At 47.1% G+C, this 15,665-nt stretch overlaps 1 protein-coding gene across 1 annotated transcript in view; it reads right to left on the reverse strand.

Moving 5' to 3' along the window:
• Positions 1 to 15,665, reverse strand: part of LOC139402755 (NBAS subunit of NRZ tethering complex-like) — a 283,040-nt gene that overhangs the window by 129,338 nt on the left and 138,037 nt on the right. Inside the window, exons 32-34 of the mRNA XM_071146672.1 lie at positions 13,798 to 13,911; positions 13,240 to 13,353; positions 1,053 to 1,210 (exon numbers count right to left, since the gene is read on the reverse strand). Of these exons, the coding sequence (XP_071002773.1) occupies positions 1,053 to 1,210; positions 13,240 to 13,353; positions 13,798 to 13,911 (386 nt within the window). The remainder of the gene's footprint in view (positions 1 to 1,052; positions 1,211 to 13,239; positions 13,354 to 13,797; positions 13,912 to 15,665) is intronic.

The following is a 15,665-nucleotide window of genomic DNA, read 5'->3' on the forward strand; positions in this document are numbered from 1 at the left end:
CCAGGGGACCAACAGGAACCAGGGGACCAACAGGAACCAGGGGACCAACAGGAACCAGGGGACCAACAGGAACCAGGGGACCAACAGGAACCAGGGGACCAACAGGCACCAGGGGACCAACAGGCACCAGGGGACCAACAGGCACCAGGGGACCAACAGGCACCAGGGGACCAACAGGAACCAGGGGACCAACAGGAACCAGGGGACCAACAGGCACCAGGGGACCAACAGGCACCAGGGGACCAACAGGCACCAGGGGACCAACAGGCACCAGGGGACCAACAGGAACCAGAAAGATGTAGGGACAACACTTGCCATTTTGAATAAATGTTACCATTTTTATTATTTTTCCTGTATATGTGAGTCCCCGCAGAAATGTTCAAACATCTAATGGTCTTCACAGAAGAGTGGAGGCTCCAAAGGGAGACCAACTCCATCTTAATGCCCATGATTGTTCAACGAGCAGATGTCCACATACTTTTGGTCATGTAGTGTGGTGCCAGGAAATAACCTCTCACTCAACGTCAACCAGAACAAAGGGGATGATCGTGGACTTCAGGAAACAGCAGAGGGAGCACCCCCACATCGAAGGGATCGCAGTGGAGAAGGTGGAAAGCTTCAAGTTCCTCGCCGTACACATCACTGACAAAATGTTCCACCCACACAGAGTGGTGAAGAAGGCGCTGTTCAACCTCAGGAGGCTGAATAAATTTGGCTTGGCACCTAAAACCCGTACAATTGAAAGCATCCTGTCGGGCTTTATCACCGCCTGGTACGGCAACTGCACCGCCTGCGACCACAGGGCTTTCCAGAGGGTAGTGCGGTCTGCCGAATGCATCACCGGGGGCAAATTACCTGCCCTTCAGGACACCTATAGCACCCAATGTCACAGGAAGGCCAACAATATCATCAAGGACAACAACGACTCATTCCATGGAGGGCTGAGTGTGACCTTAATTCATCAATCAAGTGAGGACTGAAAACCCACAGACAATTGGCCTTCCAAGGAAAGAGTTTGACACATGGTCTAGAGGTTAAAGGTCAGGAGTTACCTGTGTCTGTAGGTCACTAGAGGCAGCCAGGAGGGGGTGGATGCTGGCGGGGGGGCAGTGTGTCAAAGAGAAGGCCAGCAGCTCCTGGCGAGCCCTGAGGTCCATGTACCCCTCACACTGTCCAAGCAGGCTGCACACTTCCCAGCCATCACCATAACCTGTAGAGGAAGGGGAGATGTCACAATAGCATACGACCAACTATTTAACCCTAATTGCTCCTGTAAGTGGCTCCGGGATAAGGGTGTCTGTTAACTGATTAACATGTAAATGTAGACTGCCTTCTCCAACCAGGTCCCGGCTCTCACAGAGAGAGAGTCCCGGCTCTCAAAAAGAGAGAGTCCCGGCTCTCACAGAGAGAGAGTCCCGGCTCTCACAGAGAGAGTCCCAGGATGACAAGTTGTTTTCATGGCCCAAATGGAACCCTATTCCTTAAATACAGCACTACTGTTGACCAGGGTCCATTGGGTAGTGCACTACTGTTGACCAGGGCCCATTGGGTAGTGCACTACTGTTGACCAGGGCCCATAGGGTAGTGCACTACTGTTGACCAGGACCCATAGGGTAGTGCACTACTGTTGACCAGGGCCCATAGGGTAGTGCACTACTGTTGACCAGGGCCCATAGGGTAGTGCACTACTGTTGACCAGGGCCCATAGGGTAGTGCACTACTGTTGACCAGGGCCCATAGGGTAGTGCACTACTGTTGACCAGGGCCCATAGGGTAGTGCACTACTGTTGACCAGGGCCCATTGGGTAGTGCACTACTGTTGACCAGGGCCCATAGGGTAGTGCACTACTGTTGACCAGGACCCATAGGGTAGTGCACTACTGTTGACCAGGGCCCATAGGGTAGTGTACTACTGTTGACCAGGGCCCATAGGGTAGTGTACTACTGTTGACCAGGGCCCATAGGGTAGTGCACTACTGTTGACCAGGGCCCATAGGGTAGTGCACTACTGTTGACCAGGACCCATAGGGTAGTGAACTACTGTTGACCAGGACCCATAGGGTAGTGCACTACTGTTGACCAGGGCCCATAGGGTAGTGCACTACTGTTGACCAGGGCCCATAGGGTAGTGCACTACTGTTGACCAGGGCCCATAGGGTAGTGCACTACTGTTGACCAGGGCCCATAGGGAGAGAGACTCTATAAAGGGAGCACTGTGTAATTTAGGAGGCAGATCCTGCATGCCCAGCATCACAGTGCAGAGTAAAGACATGTGGGTTACAGTGTGTGTGAGTGAGTGAGTGACAGAGTGACAGTGAGTGAGTGAGTGGGTGAGTGACAGTGAGTGACAGAGTGAGTGAGCGAGTGACAGTGAGTGAGTGAGTGACTGTGTGAGTGAGTGAGTGACAGTGAGTGAGTGAGTGACAGTGAGTGACAGTGTGTGAGTGACAGTGAGCGAGTGAGTGATTGAGTCAGTGACAGTGAGTGAGTGACAGTGAGTGAGGAGTGAGTGACTGTGTGAGTGAGTGAGTGAATGAGCGAGCGACAGTGTGTGAGTGACAGTGAGTGAGTGAGTGAATGAGCGAGCGACAGTGTGTGAGTGACAGTGAGCGAGTGAGTGATTGAGTCAGTGACAGTGAGTGAGTGACAGTGAGTGAGGAGTGAGTGACTGTGTGAGTGAGTGAGTGAATGAGCGAGCGACAGTGTGTGAGTGACAGTGAGTGAGTGAGTGATTGAGTCAGTGACAGTGAGTGAGTGACAGTGTGTGAGTGACTGAGTGACAGTGTGTGAGTGAGTGACAGTGTGTGAGTGAGTGACAGTGTGTGACAGTGAGTGAGTGACAATGAGTGAGGGAGTGACAGTGAGTGAGAGTAAGTGAGTGACAGTGAGTGAGTGACAGTGAGTGAGAGGGAGTGAGTGAGTGACAGAATGAGTGACAGTGAGTGAGTGACAGTGAGTGAGTGAGTGAGTGACAGTGAGTGAGAGGCGTCAGCCAGGAGAAATACACATTGATGTGATTAGTAGTGTAGTTCTGAGAGAATAACACAACCGGTTTGTCCTCGGCTGTTTCAGGCTAAACTGTGTGTGTGTCAGAGTCTCAAACACCACCTATTCCTTATGTAGTGCACTACTGTCTACCAACGCCCAGGGACTTCTGGTCTAAAGTAGTGCACTACTGTCTACCAACGCCCAGGGACTTCTGGTCTAAAGTAGTGCACTACTGTCTACCAACGCCCAGGGACTTCTGGTCTAAAGTAGTGCACTACTGTCTACCAACGCCCAGGGACTTCTGGTCTAAAGTAGTGCACTACTGTCTACCAACGCCCAGGGACTTCTGGTCTAAAGTAGTGCACTACTGTCTACCAACGCCCAGGGACTTCTGGTCTAAAGTAGTGCACTACTGTCTACCAACGCCCATGGACTTCTGGTCTAAAGTAGTGCACTACTGTCTACCAACACCCAGGGACTTCTGGTCTAAAGTAGTGCACTACTGTCTACCAACGCCCAGGGACTTCTGGTCTAAAGTAGTGCACTACTGTCTACCAACGCCCAGGGACTTCTGGTCTAAAGTAGTGCACTATATAGGGAATAGGGTTCCATAGGGCTCTGGTCTAAAGTAGTGCACTATATAGGGAATAGGGTTCCATAGGGCTCTGGTCTAAAGTAGTGCACTATATAGGGAATAGGGTTCCATAGGGCTATGGTCTAAAGTAGTGCACTATATAGGGAATAGGGTTCCATAGGGCTCTGGACTAAAGTAGTGCACTATATAGGGAATAGGGTTCCATAGGGCTCTGGTCTATAGTAGTGCACTATATAGGGAATAGGGTTCCATAGGGCTCTGGACTAAAGTAGTGCACTATATAGGGAATAGGGTTCCATAGGGCTCTGGTCTAAAGTAGTGCACTACATAGGGAATAGAGTTCCATAGGGCTCTGGTCTAAAGTAGTGCACTATATAGGGAATAGGGTTCCATAGGGCTCTGGTCTAAAGTAGTGCACTATATAGGGAATAGGGTTCCATAGGGCTCTGGTCTAAAGTAGTGCACTACATAGGGAATAGAGTTCCATAGGGCTCTGGTCTAAAGTAGTGCACTACATAGGGAATAGAGTTCCATAGGGCTCTGGTCTAAAGTAGTGCACTATATAGGGATTAGGGTTCCATAGGGCTCTGGTCTATAGTAGTGCACTATATAGGGAATAGGGTTCCATAGGGCTCTGGTCTAAAGTAGTGCACTATATAGGGAAAAGGGTGCTACAGGGCTCTGGTCTAAAGTAGTGCACTATAAAGGGAATAGGGTTCCATAGGGCTCTGGTCTAAAGTAGTGCACTATATAGGGAATAGGGTTCCATAGGGCTCTGGTCTAAAGTAGTGCACTATATAGGGAATAGGGTTCCATAGGGCTCTGGTCTAAAGTAGTGCACTATATAGGGAATAGGGTTCCATAGGGCTCTGGTCTAAAGTAGTGCACTATATAGGGAATAGGGTTCCATAGGGCTCTGGACTAAAGTAGTGCACTATATAGGGAATAGGGTTCCATAGGGCTCTGGACTAAAGTAGTGCACTATATAGGGAATAGGGTTCCATAGGGCTCTGGACTAAAGTAGTGCACTATATAGGGAATAGGGTTCCATAGGGCTCTGGACTAAAGTAGTGAACTATATAGGGAATAGGGTTCCATAGGGCTCTGGACTAAAGTAGTGCACTATATAGGGAATAGGGTTCCATAGGGCTCTGGACTAAAGTAGTGCACTATATAGGGAATAGGGTTCCATAGGGCTCTGGACTAAAGTAGTGCACTATATAGGGAATAGGGTTCCATAGGGCTCTGGACTAAAGTAGTGCACTATCTAGGGAATAGGGTTCCATAGGGCTCTGGACTAAAGTAGTGCACTATATAGGGAATAGGGTTCCATAGGGCTCTGGTCTAAAGTAGTGAACTATATAGGGAATAGGGTTCCATAGGGCCCTGGACTAAAGTAGTGCACTATATAGGGAATAGGGTTCCATAGGGCTCTGGTCTAAAGTAGTGCACTATATAGGGAATAGGGTTCCATAGGGCTCTGGTCTAAAGTAGTGCACTATATAGGGAATAGGGTTCCATAGGGCTCTGGTCTAAAGTAGTGCACTATATAGGGAATAGGGTTCCATAGGGCTCTGGTCTAAAGTAGTGCACTATATAGGGAATAGGGTTCCATAGGGCTCTGGACTAAAGTAGTGCACTATATAGGGAATAGGGTTCCATAGGGCTCTGAACTAAAGTAGTGCACTATCTAGGGAATAGGGTTCCATAGGGCTCTGGACTAAAGTAGTGCACTATATAGGGAATAGGGTTCTATAGGGCTCTGGTCTAAAGTAGTGCACTATATAAGGAATAGGGTTCTATAGGGCTCTGGTCTAAAGTAGTGCACTATATAGAGAATAGGGTTCCATAGGGCTCTGGTCTAAAGTAGTGCACTATATAGGGAATAGGGTTCCATAGGGCTCTGGTCTAAAGTAGTGCACTATACAGGGAATAGGGTTCCATAGGGCTCTGGTCTAAAGTAGTGCACTATACAGGGAATAGGGTTCCATAGGGCTCTGGACTAAAGTAGTGCACTATATAGGGAATAGGGTTCCATAGGGCTCTGGTCTAAAGTAGTGCACTATATAGGGAATAGGGTTCCATAGGGCTCTGGTCTAAAGTAGTGCACTACATAGGGAATAGAGTTCCATAGGGCTCTGGTCTAAAGTAGTGCACTATATAGGGAATAGGGTTCCATAGGGCTCTGGTCTAAAGTAGTGCACTATATAGGGAATAGGGTTCCATAGGGCTCTGGTCTAAAGTAGTGCACTATATAGGGAATAGGGTTCCATAGGGCTCTGGTCTAAAGTAGTGCACTATATAGGGAATAGGGTTCCATAGGGCTCTGGTCTAAAGTAGTGCACTATATAGGGAATAGGGTTCCATAGGGCTCTGGTCTAAAGTAGTGCACTACATAGGGAATAGAGTGTTATTTGTTATGAAGCCTAAGAAAACACCATCTCCTCAGACAAGTTGTCTGTGACACCTCCCTCCCTCCCTCCCTCCCTCTCCCTCCCTCCTCCTCCTCCTCTCTCCTCTCCTCGTTCTTTTATCTCTCTCATTCTATCCCACTCTATTTCTGTCTTCCTGCCTGTTTCCATATCTCCATCCCTCCCCCTCCCTCCCTCTTCTCCTCCTCCATCCCTCCCCCCTCCCTCCCTCCCTCCTCTCCTCCTCCCTCTCCTCCTCCTCCCTCCCTCCCTCCTCCCTCCCTCCTCTCCTCCCTCCCTCCCTCCCTCCTCTCCTCTCCTCCCTCCCTCCCTCCTCTCCTCCTCCCTAACTCCCTCCCTCCCCTAGTCCACCATCGCTACAGTGTTACTCCCGTGCATTAAAGCCACTGATAAAAGGTTAAAACGCTTTAAACCATGGCATTGTTGAATAGTCGTTTCTGATTGGTCTTGAAGGGCATTCTAAAGCATGCATCATAATGCCCGGTAGAGTTCCATGGCTATACTGTATTCCTTATGTGTTTAATGTTTGAGCTGCTTTTGAAAGCAAAAGTCAAATTGAAAGCAGTATTGATGTCGCTCCCAGTTGTTTTCATTGTGGGGGGGTTTTTGTTGGTGCCACTGCATGAGGCTGTGCAGGCCGACATTTATACAGTCGTTCACTGCACACCCATTAAAACAATCACTGTAAAAACTGTTAAATTGATGAAACATTGTATGGTTGAGAGGGATGAGGAATTGAAACATTGTGTGGTTGAGAGGGATGAGGAATTGAAACATTGTGTGGTTGAGAGGGATGAGGAATTGAAACATTGTATGGTTGAGAGGGATGAGGAATTGAAACATCGTATGGTTGAGAGGGATGAGGAATTGAAACATTGTGTGGTTGAGAGGGATGAGGAATTGAAACATTGTGTGGTTGAGAGGGATGAGGAATTGAAACATTGTGTGGTTGAGAGGGATGAGGAATTGAAACATTGTGTGGTTGAGAGGGATGAGGAATTGAAACATTGTGTGGTTGAGAGGGATGAGGAATTGAAACATTGTGTGGTTGAGAGGGATGAGGAATTGAAACATTGTGTGGTTGAGAGGGATGAGGAATTGAAACATTGTGTGGTTGAGAGGGATGAGGAATTGAAACATTGTGTGGTTGAGAGGGATGAGGAATTGAAACATTGTGTGGTTGAGAGGGATGAGGAATTGAAACATTGTGTGGTTGAGAGGGATGAGGAATTGAAACATTGTGTGGTTGAGAGGGATGAGGAATTGAAACATTGTGTGGTTGAGAGGGATGAGGAATTGAAACATTGTGTGGTTGAGAGGGATGAGGAATTGAAACATTGTGTGGTTGAGAGGGATGAGGAATTGAAACATTGTATGGTTGAGCGGGATGAGGAATTGAAACATTGTGTGGTTGAGAGGGATGAGGAATTGAAACATTGTGTGGTTGAGAGGGATGAGGAATTGAAACATTGTGTGGTTGAGAGGGATGAGGAATTGAAACATTGTGTGGTTGAGAGGGATGAGGAATTGAAACATTGTGTGGTTGAGAGGGATGAGGAATTGAAACATTGTGTGGTTGAGAGGGATGAGGAATTGAAACATTTTGTGGTTGAGAGGGTTGAGGAATTGAAACATTGTGTGGTTGAGAGGGATGAGGAATTGAAACATTGTATTGTTGAGAGGGATGAGGAATTGAAACATTGTGTGGTTGAGAGGGATGAGGAATTGAAACATTGTGTGGTTGAGAGGGATGAGGAATTGAAACATTGTGTGGTTGAGAGGGATGAGAAATTGAAACATTGTGTGGTTGAGAGGGATGAGGAATTGAAACATTGTGTGGTTGAGAGGGATGAGGAATTGAAACATTGTGTGGTTGAGAGGGATGAGGAATTGAAACATTGTGTGGTTGAGAGGGATGAGGAATTGAAACATTGTGTGGTTGAGAGGGATGAGGAATTGAAACATTGTATGGTTGAGAGGGATGAGGAAGTGAAACATTGTGTGGTTGAGAGGGATGAGGAATTGAAACATTGTGTGGTTGAGAGGGATGAGGAATTGAAACATTTTATGGTTGAGAGGGTTGAGGAATTGAAACATTGTGTGGTTGAGAGGGATGAGGAATTGAAACATTGTGTGGTTGAGAGGGATGAGGAATTGAAACATTGTGTGGTTGAGAGGGATGAGGAATTGAAACATTGTGTGGTTGAGAGGGATGAGGAATTGAAACATTGTGTGGTTGAGAGGGATGAGGAATTGAAACATTGTGTGGTTGAGAGGGATGAGGAATTGAAACATTGTGTGGTTGAGAGGGATGAGGAATTGAAACATTGTGTGGTTGAGAGGGATGAGGAATTGAAACATTGTGTGGTTGAGAGGGATGAGGAATTGAAACATTGTGTGGTTGAGAGGGATGAGGAATTGAAACATTGTGTGGTTGAGAGGGATGAGGAATTGAAACATTGTGTGGTTGAGAGGGATGAGGAATTGAAACATTGTGTGGTTGAGAGGGATGAGGAATTGAAACATTGCGTGGTTGAGAGGGATGAGGAATTGAAACATTGTGTGGTTGAGAGGGATGAGGAATTGAAACATTGTGTGGTTGAGAGGGATGAGGAATTGAAACATTGTGTGGTTGAGAGGGATGAGGAATTGAAACATTGTGTGGTTGAGAGGGATGAGGAATTGAAACATTGTGTGGTTGAGAGGGATGAGGAATTGAAACATTGTGTGGTTGAGAGGGATGAGGAATTGAAACATTGTGTGGTTGAGAGGGTTGAGGAATTGAAACATTGTGTGGTTGAGAGGGATGAGGAATTGAAACATTGTGTGGTTGAGAGGGATGAGGAATTGAAACATTGTGTGGTTGAGAGGGATGAGGAATTGAAACATTGTGTGGTTGAGCGGGATGAGGAATTGAAACATTGTGTGGTTGAGAGGGATGAGGAATTGAAACATTGTGTGGTTGAGAGGGATGAGGAATTGAAACATTGTGTGGTTGAGAGGGTTGAGGAATTGAAACATTGTGTGGTTGAGAGGGATGAGGAATTGAAACATTGTGTGGTTGAGAGGGATGAGGAATTGAAACATTGTGTGGTTGAGAGGGATGAGGAATTGAAACATTGTGTGGTTGAGCGGGATGAGGAATTGAAACATTGTGTGGTTGAGAGGGATGAGGAATTGAAACATTGTGTGGTTGAGAGGGATGAGGAATTGAAACATTGTGTGGTTGAGAGGGATGAGGCAAAATGAATGGCAAATAAGTCTGGCTGCACAACCGATTGGCAAACGTACTACAAGTTGCGAAATCATGTGACTAAACTGAATATAAAGAAGAAAAACACTATGAAACAGAGATAAATGACAGAAATAATGAGAGAAAAAAAAGCTTTGGCGCACCTTAAATTACAATTTTTGGGGAAAAAGGCAAATTCAGCTCCATCATTTATTATATCAGATGGCTCATTCATCACAAAAACCCACTGATATTGCCAACTACTTTAATTATTATTTTTTCATTGGCAAGATTAGCCAAGTAAGGCATATGACATGCCAGCAGCAAACGCTGACACCACACATCCAAGTATAATACCATTCAGAAGTTTAGGGGTAACTTAGAAAGTAGCTTCTTTAAATACATTTTTTTTTTTTAAATTGTCCATTAAAATAACATAAAATTGATCAGAAATACAGTGTAGACATTGTTAATGTTGTAAATGACTATTGTTGCTGGAAACAGCCGATTTTTTATGAAATATCTACATAGGCGTACAGAGGCCCATTATCAGCTACCATCACTCCTGTGTACCAATGGCACGTTGTGTTAGCTAATCCAAGTTTATCATTTAAAAAGGCTAATTGATCATTAGAAAAACCTTTTGCAATTATGTTGGCACAGCTAAAAACTGTCGTTCTGGCAATAAAACTGGCCTTCTTTAGACTAGTTGATGATTTGAGAAACAGATGCCTCTCACAAGTCCTCAACTGGCAGCTTCATTAAATAGTACCCGCAAAACACCAGTCTCAACGTCAACAGTGAAGAGGCGTCTCTGGGATGCTGGCCTTCTAGGCAGAGCTCCTCTGTCCAGTCTCAACGTCAACAGTGAAGAGGCGACTCTGGGATGCTGGCCTTCTAGGCAGAGCTCCTCTGTCCAGTCTCAACGTCAACAGTGAAGAGGCGACTCTGGGATGCTGGCCTTCTAGGCAGAGTTCCTCTGTCCAGTCTCAACGTCAACAGTGAAGAGGCGACTCTGGGATGCTGGCCTTCTAGGCAGAGCTCCTCTGTCCAGTCTCAACGTCAACAGTGAAGAGGCGACTCCGGGACGATGGCCTTCTGTTGACGTTCTTGGTCACCTCCCTGACCAAAGCCCTTCTCCCCTGTTCAGTGGCGGTTCTGTCAAACCCATCCTTCAGCGCCCAAACCCCCCCAAAAACCCAACCTTCAGCGCCCAAACCCCCCAGAAAACCCAACCTTCAGCGCCCAAACCCCCCAGAAAACCCAACCTTCAGCGCCCAAACCCCCCAGAAAACCCAACCTTCAGCGCCCAAACCCCCCAGAAAACCCAACCTTCAGCGCCCAAACCCCCCAGAAAACCCAACCTTCAGCGCCCAAACCCCCCAGAAAACCCAACCTTCAGCGCCCAAACCCCCCAGAAAACCCAACCTTCAGCGCCCAAACCCCCCAGAAAACCCAACCTTCAGCGCCCAAACCCCCCAGAAAACCCAACCTTCAGCGCCCAAACCCCCCAGAAAACCCAACCTTCAGCGCCCAAACCCCCCAGAAAACCCAACCTTCAGCGCCCAAACCCCCCAGAAAAAGCACCATTCTGCACAAACTAATTTGTATTCAGACATTTGGAACACAAATAAAGACTACCATTTAAAACTATATGAATATGTTTAAAAAATATATATATTTCACCTTTTTAGGTAGGCCAATCGAGAACAAGTTCTCATTTACGACTGCGATCTTGCCAAGATAAAGCAAAGCAGTGCGTCAAACAAGAGTCGAGACTAAACCAATTCACCTTGTTGGTGTGCAGTTTTGTCTTAGTATTTTGTGTTTTCTTTATTATTTTGGTCAGGCCAGGGTGTGACATGGGTTTATTATGGTGTGTTTTGTCTTGGGGTTTTTCGTACGTATTGGGATTGTGGCTTAGTGGGGTTATCTAGAAAAGTCTATGGCTGTCTGGAGTGGTTCTCAATCAGAGGCAGGTGTTTATCGTTGTCTCTGATTGGGAACCATATTTAGGCAGCCATATTCTTTGAGTGTTTGGTGGGTGATTGTTCCTGTCTCTGTGTTTGTTTGTGCACCAGAATAGGCTGTTAGGTTTTCTCGTTACGTTTATTGTTTTTGTACTGTTCGTGTTTCATCTAAATTTCATATTAAACATGAATAGAAACCACGCTGCGTCTTGGTCCGCCTCTCCTTCACCGCAAGAAAACCGTAACAGGTTTCATATTATTCTTAACGATTTCACACAAACCAGAAAAAAACTTAACAATATGTCTGTGAAACTCTATATTCACAGTGTTATGAATTAATTGTGGTTTATTTGGTAGCATTTCGTAGCGCGACTGATTTTACTTATTGCATTAGTACTGTACAAAGTTAGAGGTGTGCTATTTGATAGATTCCCCCGCTCCCCCTACCTCGGGCTTCCAGTGGAGAGATCTTCCCAAGCAGTAGCCTGCCTAGCTGACAAGCTAGAATCAGGGTGCCCACTCCGACAAGGTTAATTGACTTGGTTTTGAGTCTGACATGCACTGTCAACTGTGGGACCTTATATAGAGAGGTGTGTGTGCCTTGTCTAATCAATTAAATTTACCACATGGGGACTCCAATCAAGTTGTAGAAACATCTCAAAGATGATCAATGGAAACAGGATGCACCTGAGCTCAATTTTTTGAGTATCATAGCAAAGGGTCTGAATATTTATGCAAATAAGGTATTTCTGTTCTTTATTTTTAATACATTTGCACCTGTTTTTGCTTCGTCATTATGGGGTATCGTGATGTCATTATGGGGTATTGTGATGTCATTATGGGGTATTGTGATGTCATTATGGGGTATTGTGATGTCATTATGGGGTATTGTGATGTCATTATGGGGTATTGTGATGTCATTATGGGGTATTGTGTGTAGATTGATGCAAAAAAAATATTTAACCATTTTAGAGTAAGTAAATTATTTATTTAATCAATTATAGAATAAGGCTGTAACGTAACAAAATGTGGAGAAAGTCAAAGGGTATGAATACTTTCCGAAGGCACTGCATGGTACCTCACGGTGATGTCATTCGGGAAACACAAACTTCCACTGCTATGCATGGTGAAGCTCCAAAATGTCCCTGGAAGCCTGTCTTTCAGACATGAGGCATGGTGAAGCTCCAAAATGTCCTACCCTGGAAGCCTGTCTTTCAGACATGAGGACGTGTACGACGGTAAATGTTCTACTTTTAAACTCGGTCAAAACAGAGATGCTGGTTCTAGGTCCCAAGAAACAAAGAGATCTGCTGTTGGATCGGACAATTAATCTCGATGGTTGTACAGTCCTCTCAACAAAAAACAAAACTGAAGGACCTCGGAGTTAGACCCTGATCTCTCTTTCCTTAAACATCTAAAAAAATACTTTAAAAAGGCTTTCCCCCCCCCCCATCTTCTTAACGTGGCAAAACTCCTAAACCTTTTGTCTAAAAATGATGCGGAGGAGCTAATGCTTTCGAGGTTAGACGACTGCAATGCTCTACTCGCCGGCTACTCGGATAAAGCACTGAATAAACTTCAGTTAGTTTTAAACACAGCTGATAGAATGTTGAGTAGAACCCCCCCAAAAATAGCATATTACGCCAGCGCTAGCCCACCAGAACTGGCTTCCTGTTGAGGTGGTTTTACTGCTAACCTACAAAGCATTACATGGGCTCCAACCCATCTCTCTGACTTGGTCCTGCCGTACATACCTACACCTACGCTACAGTCACGAGACGCAGGCCCCCTTACTGTCCCTAGAATTTCTAAGCAAACAGCTGAAGGCAGGGCTTTCTGCCAAATTTACCACAACATTACTATACCACTAGTACAAAGTTACTACAACATTACTACAACACTGTTACTACAGCATTGCAACACAACGTTACTACAATGTTACTACATTACAACACTACAGCAATACAACACTACAAAGTTACTACAACATTACTGCAACGCTACTACAGTGATGTAACCCACCTGAGGCCATGAGGTCCTGACAGTGTATGTAGGAGGTCTTGTAGTCCAGCGCCTGAAGAGCCTGTTGAGCTAGTAGAGAGAACACCTGACCCTTACACCTCCACTCATCACCACCTGGAAGCAGAGAAAAACTGGTTAGACCCTTACAGCCACTAAAGAGTTGCCAAATCAGAAGTCTTCATGTTTATTCTGTGAAACAGTTCCCCATGGAGTGCTCCTGTTGTGTTAGCAGGGTATCTCGGTTAAACTCTTCCCCTAGGTGTCACGGTTAAACTCTTCCCCTAGGTGTCACGGTTAAACTCTTCCCCTAGGTGTCACGGTTAAACTCTTCCCCTAGGTGTCACGGTTAAACTCTTCCCCTAGGTGTCACGGTTAAACTCTTCCCCTAGGTGTCACGGTTAAACTCTTCCCCTAGGTGTCACGGTTAAACTCTTCCCCTAGGTGTGTGTGTGTCACGGTTAAACTCTTCCCCTAGGTGTGTGTGTGTCACGGTTAAACTCTTCCCCTAGGTGTGTGTGTGTCACGGTTAAACTCTTCCCCTAGGTGTGTGTGTGTTACCTGCGACTCTGAGCAGTGAGGCCAGGTCCAGAAGCAGGGCTGATTGTGTGTAGGCCTTAGAACACTGGGAAATACACTGCTCAATTATAGACAACCGCTCCACACGCAGACGCACTGTAGAGCGAGAGGGGAGAGAGAGAGAGGGGCAGGGGGAAAGAGAGAGATGGGCAGGGGGAAAGAGAGAGGGGCAGGGGGAAAGAGAGAGGGGCAGGGGGAGAGAGAGAGAGGGGCAGGGGGAAAGAGAGAGAGGGGCAGGGGGAGAGAGAGAGAGGGGAGCAGGGGGAGGAGAGAGAGGGGCAGCGGGAGAGAGAGAGGGGGGCAGGGGGGGAGAGAGAGGGGGGCAGGGGGGGAGAGAGAGGGGGGCAGGGGGGGAGAGAGAGGGGGCAGGGGGAAAGAGAGAGGGGGGCAGAGGGAAAGAGAGAGGGGGGGGGCAGGGGGAAAGAGAGAGGGGGGCAGGGGGAGAGAGAGAGGGGCAGGGGGAGAGAGAGAGGGGGGCAGGGGGAAAGAGAGAGGGGGGCAGGGGGAAAGAGAGAGGGGGGCAGGGGGAAAGAGAGAGGGGGGCAGGGGGAAAGAGAGAGAGGGGCAGGGGGAGAGAGAGAGGGGCAGGGGGAGAGAGAGAGGGGCAGGGGGAGAGAGAGAGGGGCAGGGAGAGAGAGAGGGGCAGGGAGAGAGAGAGGGGCATGGAGAGAGAGAGAGAGGGGCAGGGGGAAAGAGAGAGGGGCAGGGGGAGAGAGAGAGGGGCAGGGGGAGAGAGAGAGGGGCAGGGGGAGAGAGAGAGGGGCAGGGGGAAAGAGAGAGGGGCAGGGCGAGAGAGAGAGAGGGGCAGGGCGAGAGAGAGAGGGGGGCAGGGAGATAGAGAGAGAGGGGCAGGGGGAAAGAGAGAGGGGCAGGGCGAGAGAGAGATATATATGAATGTAAAAATATTACATTCAGGTCAATAAGGTAATCAGTTAATCCAGTCTATTCTCTGTCTGCATCTCAAATGCACCCTATTCCTTACGGGTCAATGGGCCCTGGTCAAAAGTAGTGCACAACACAGGGAATAGGGTGCATTTGAGATGCAGCCTTGATCCGTCCGCAGCAGGCAGCCCCCCCCCCCCCCAGAAGGTAATGGTTATAGGAGGAGGAAGGTATATAGTGGAGGGTCTACACCAGAAGGTAATGGTTATAGGAGGATGAAGGTATATAGTGGAGGGTCTACACCAGAAGGTAATGGGTATCTGTAGGAGGAAGGTATATAGTGGAGGGTCTACACCAGAAGGTAATGGTTATCTGTAGGAGGAAGGTATATAGTGGAGAGTCTAGACCAGAAGGTAATGGGTATCTGTAGGAGGAAGGTATATAGTAGAGGGTCTACACCAGAAGGTAATGGTTATAGGAGGAATGTATATAGTGGAGGGTCTACACCAGAAGGTAATGGTTATAGGAGGAAGGTATATAGTGGAGGGTCTACACCAGAAGGTAATGGTTATAGGAGGAAGGTATATAGTGGAGGGTCTACACCATAAGGTAATTTGTATCTGTAGGAGGAAGGTATATAGTGGAGGATCTACACCAGAAGTTAATGGGTATCTGTAGGAGGAAGGTATATAGTGGAGGGTCTACACCAGAAGGTAATGGGTATCTGTAGGAGGAGGGTATATAGTGGAGGGTCTACACCAGAAGGTAATGGTTATAGGAGGAAGGTATATAGTGGAGGGTCTACACCAGAAGGTAATGGTTATAGGATGAGGAAGGTATATAGTGGAGGGTCTACACCAGAAGGTAATGGTTATAGGAGGATGAAGGTATATAGTGGAGGGCCTACACCAGAAGGTAATGGTTATAGGAGGAAGGTACATAGTGAAGGGTCTACACCAGAAGGTAAT

Source organism: Oncorhynchus clarkii, unplaced genomic scaffold (assembly GCF_045791955.1).
Source record: "Oncorhynchus clarkii lewisi isolate Uvic-CL-2024 unplaced genomic scaffold, UVic_Ocla_1.0 unplaced_contig_6721_pilon_pilon, whole genome shotgun sequence".
In the NCBI taxonomy this organism is placed as follows: Eukaryota; Metazoa; Chordata; class Actinopteri; order Salmoniformes; family Salmonidae; genus Oncorhynchus; species Oncorhynchus clarkii.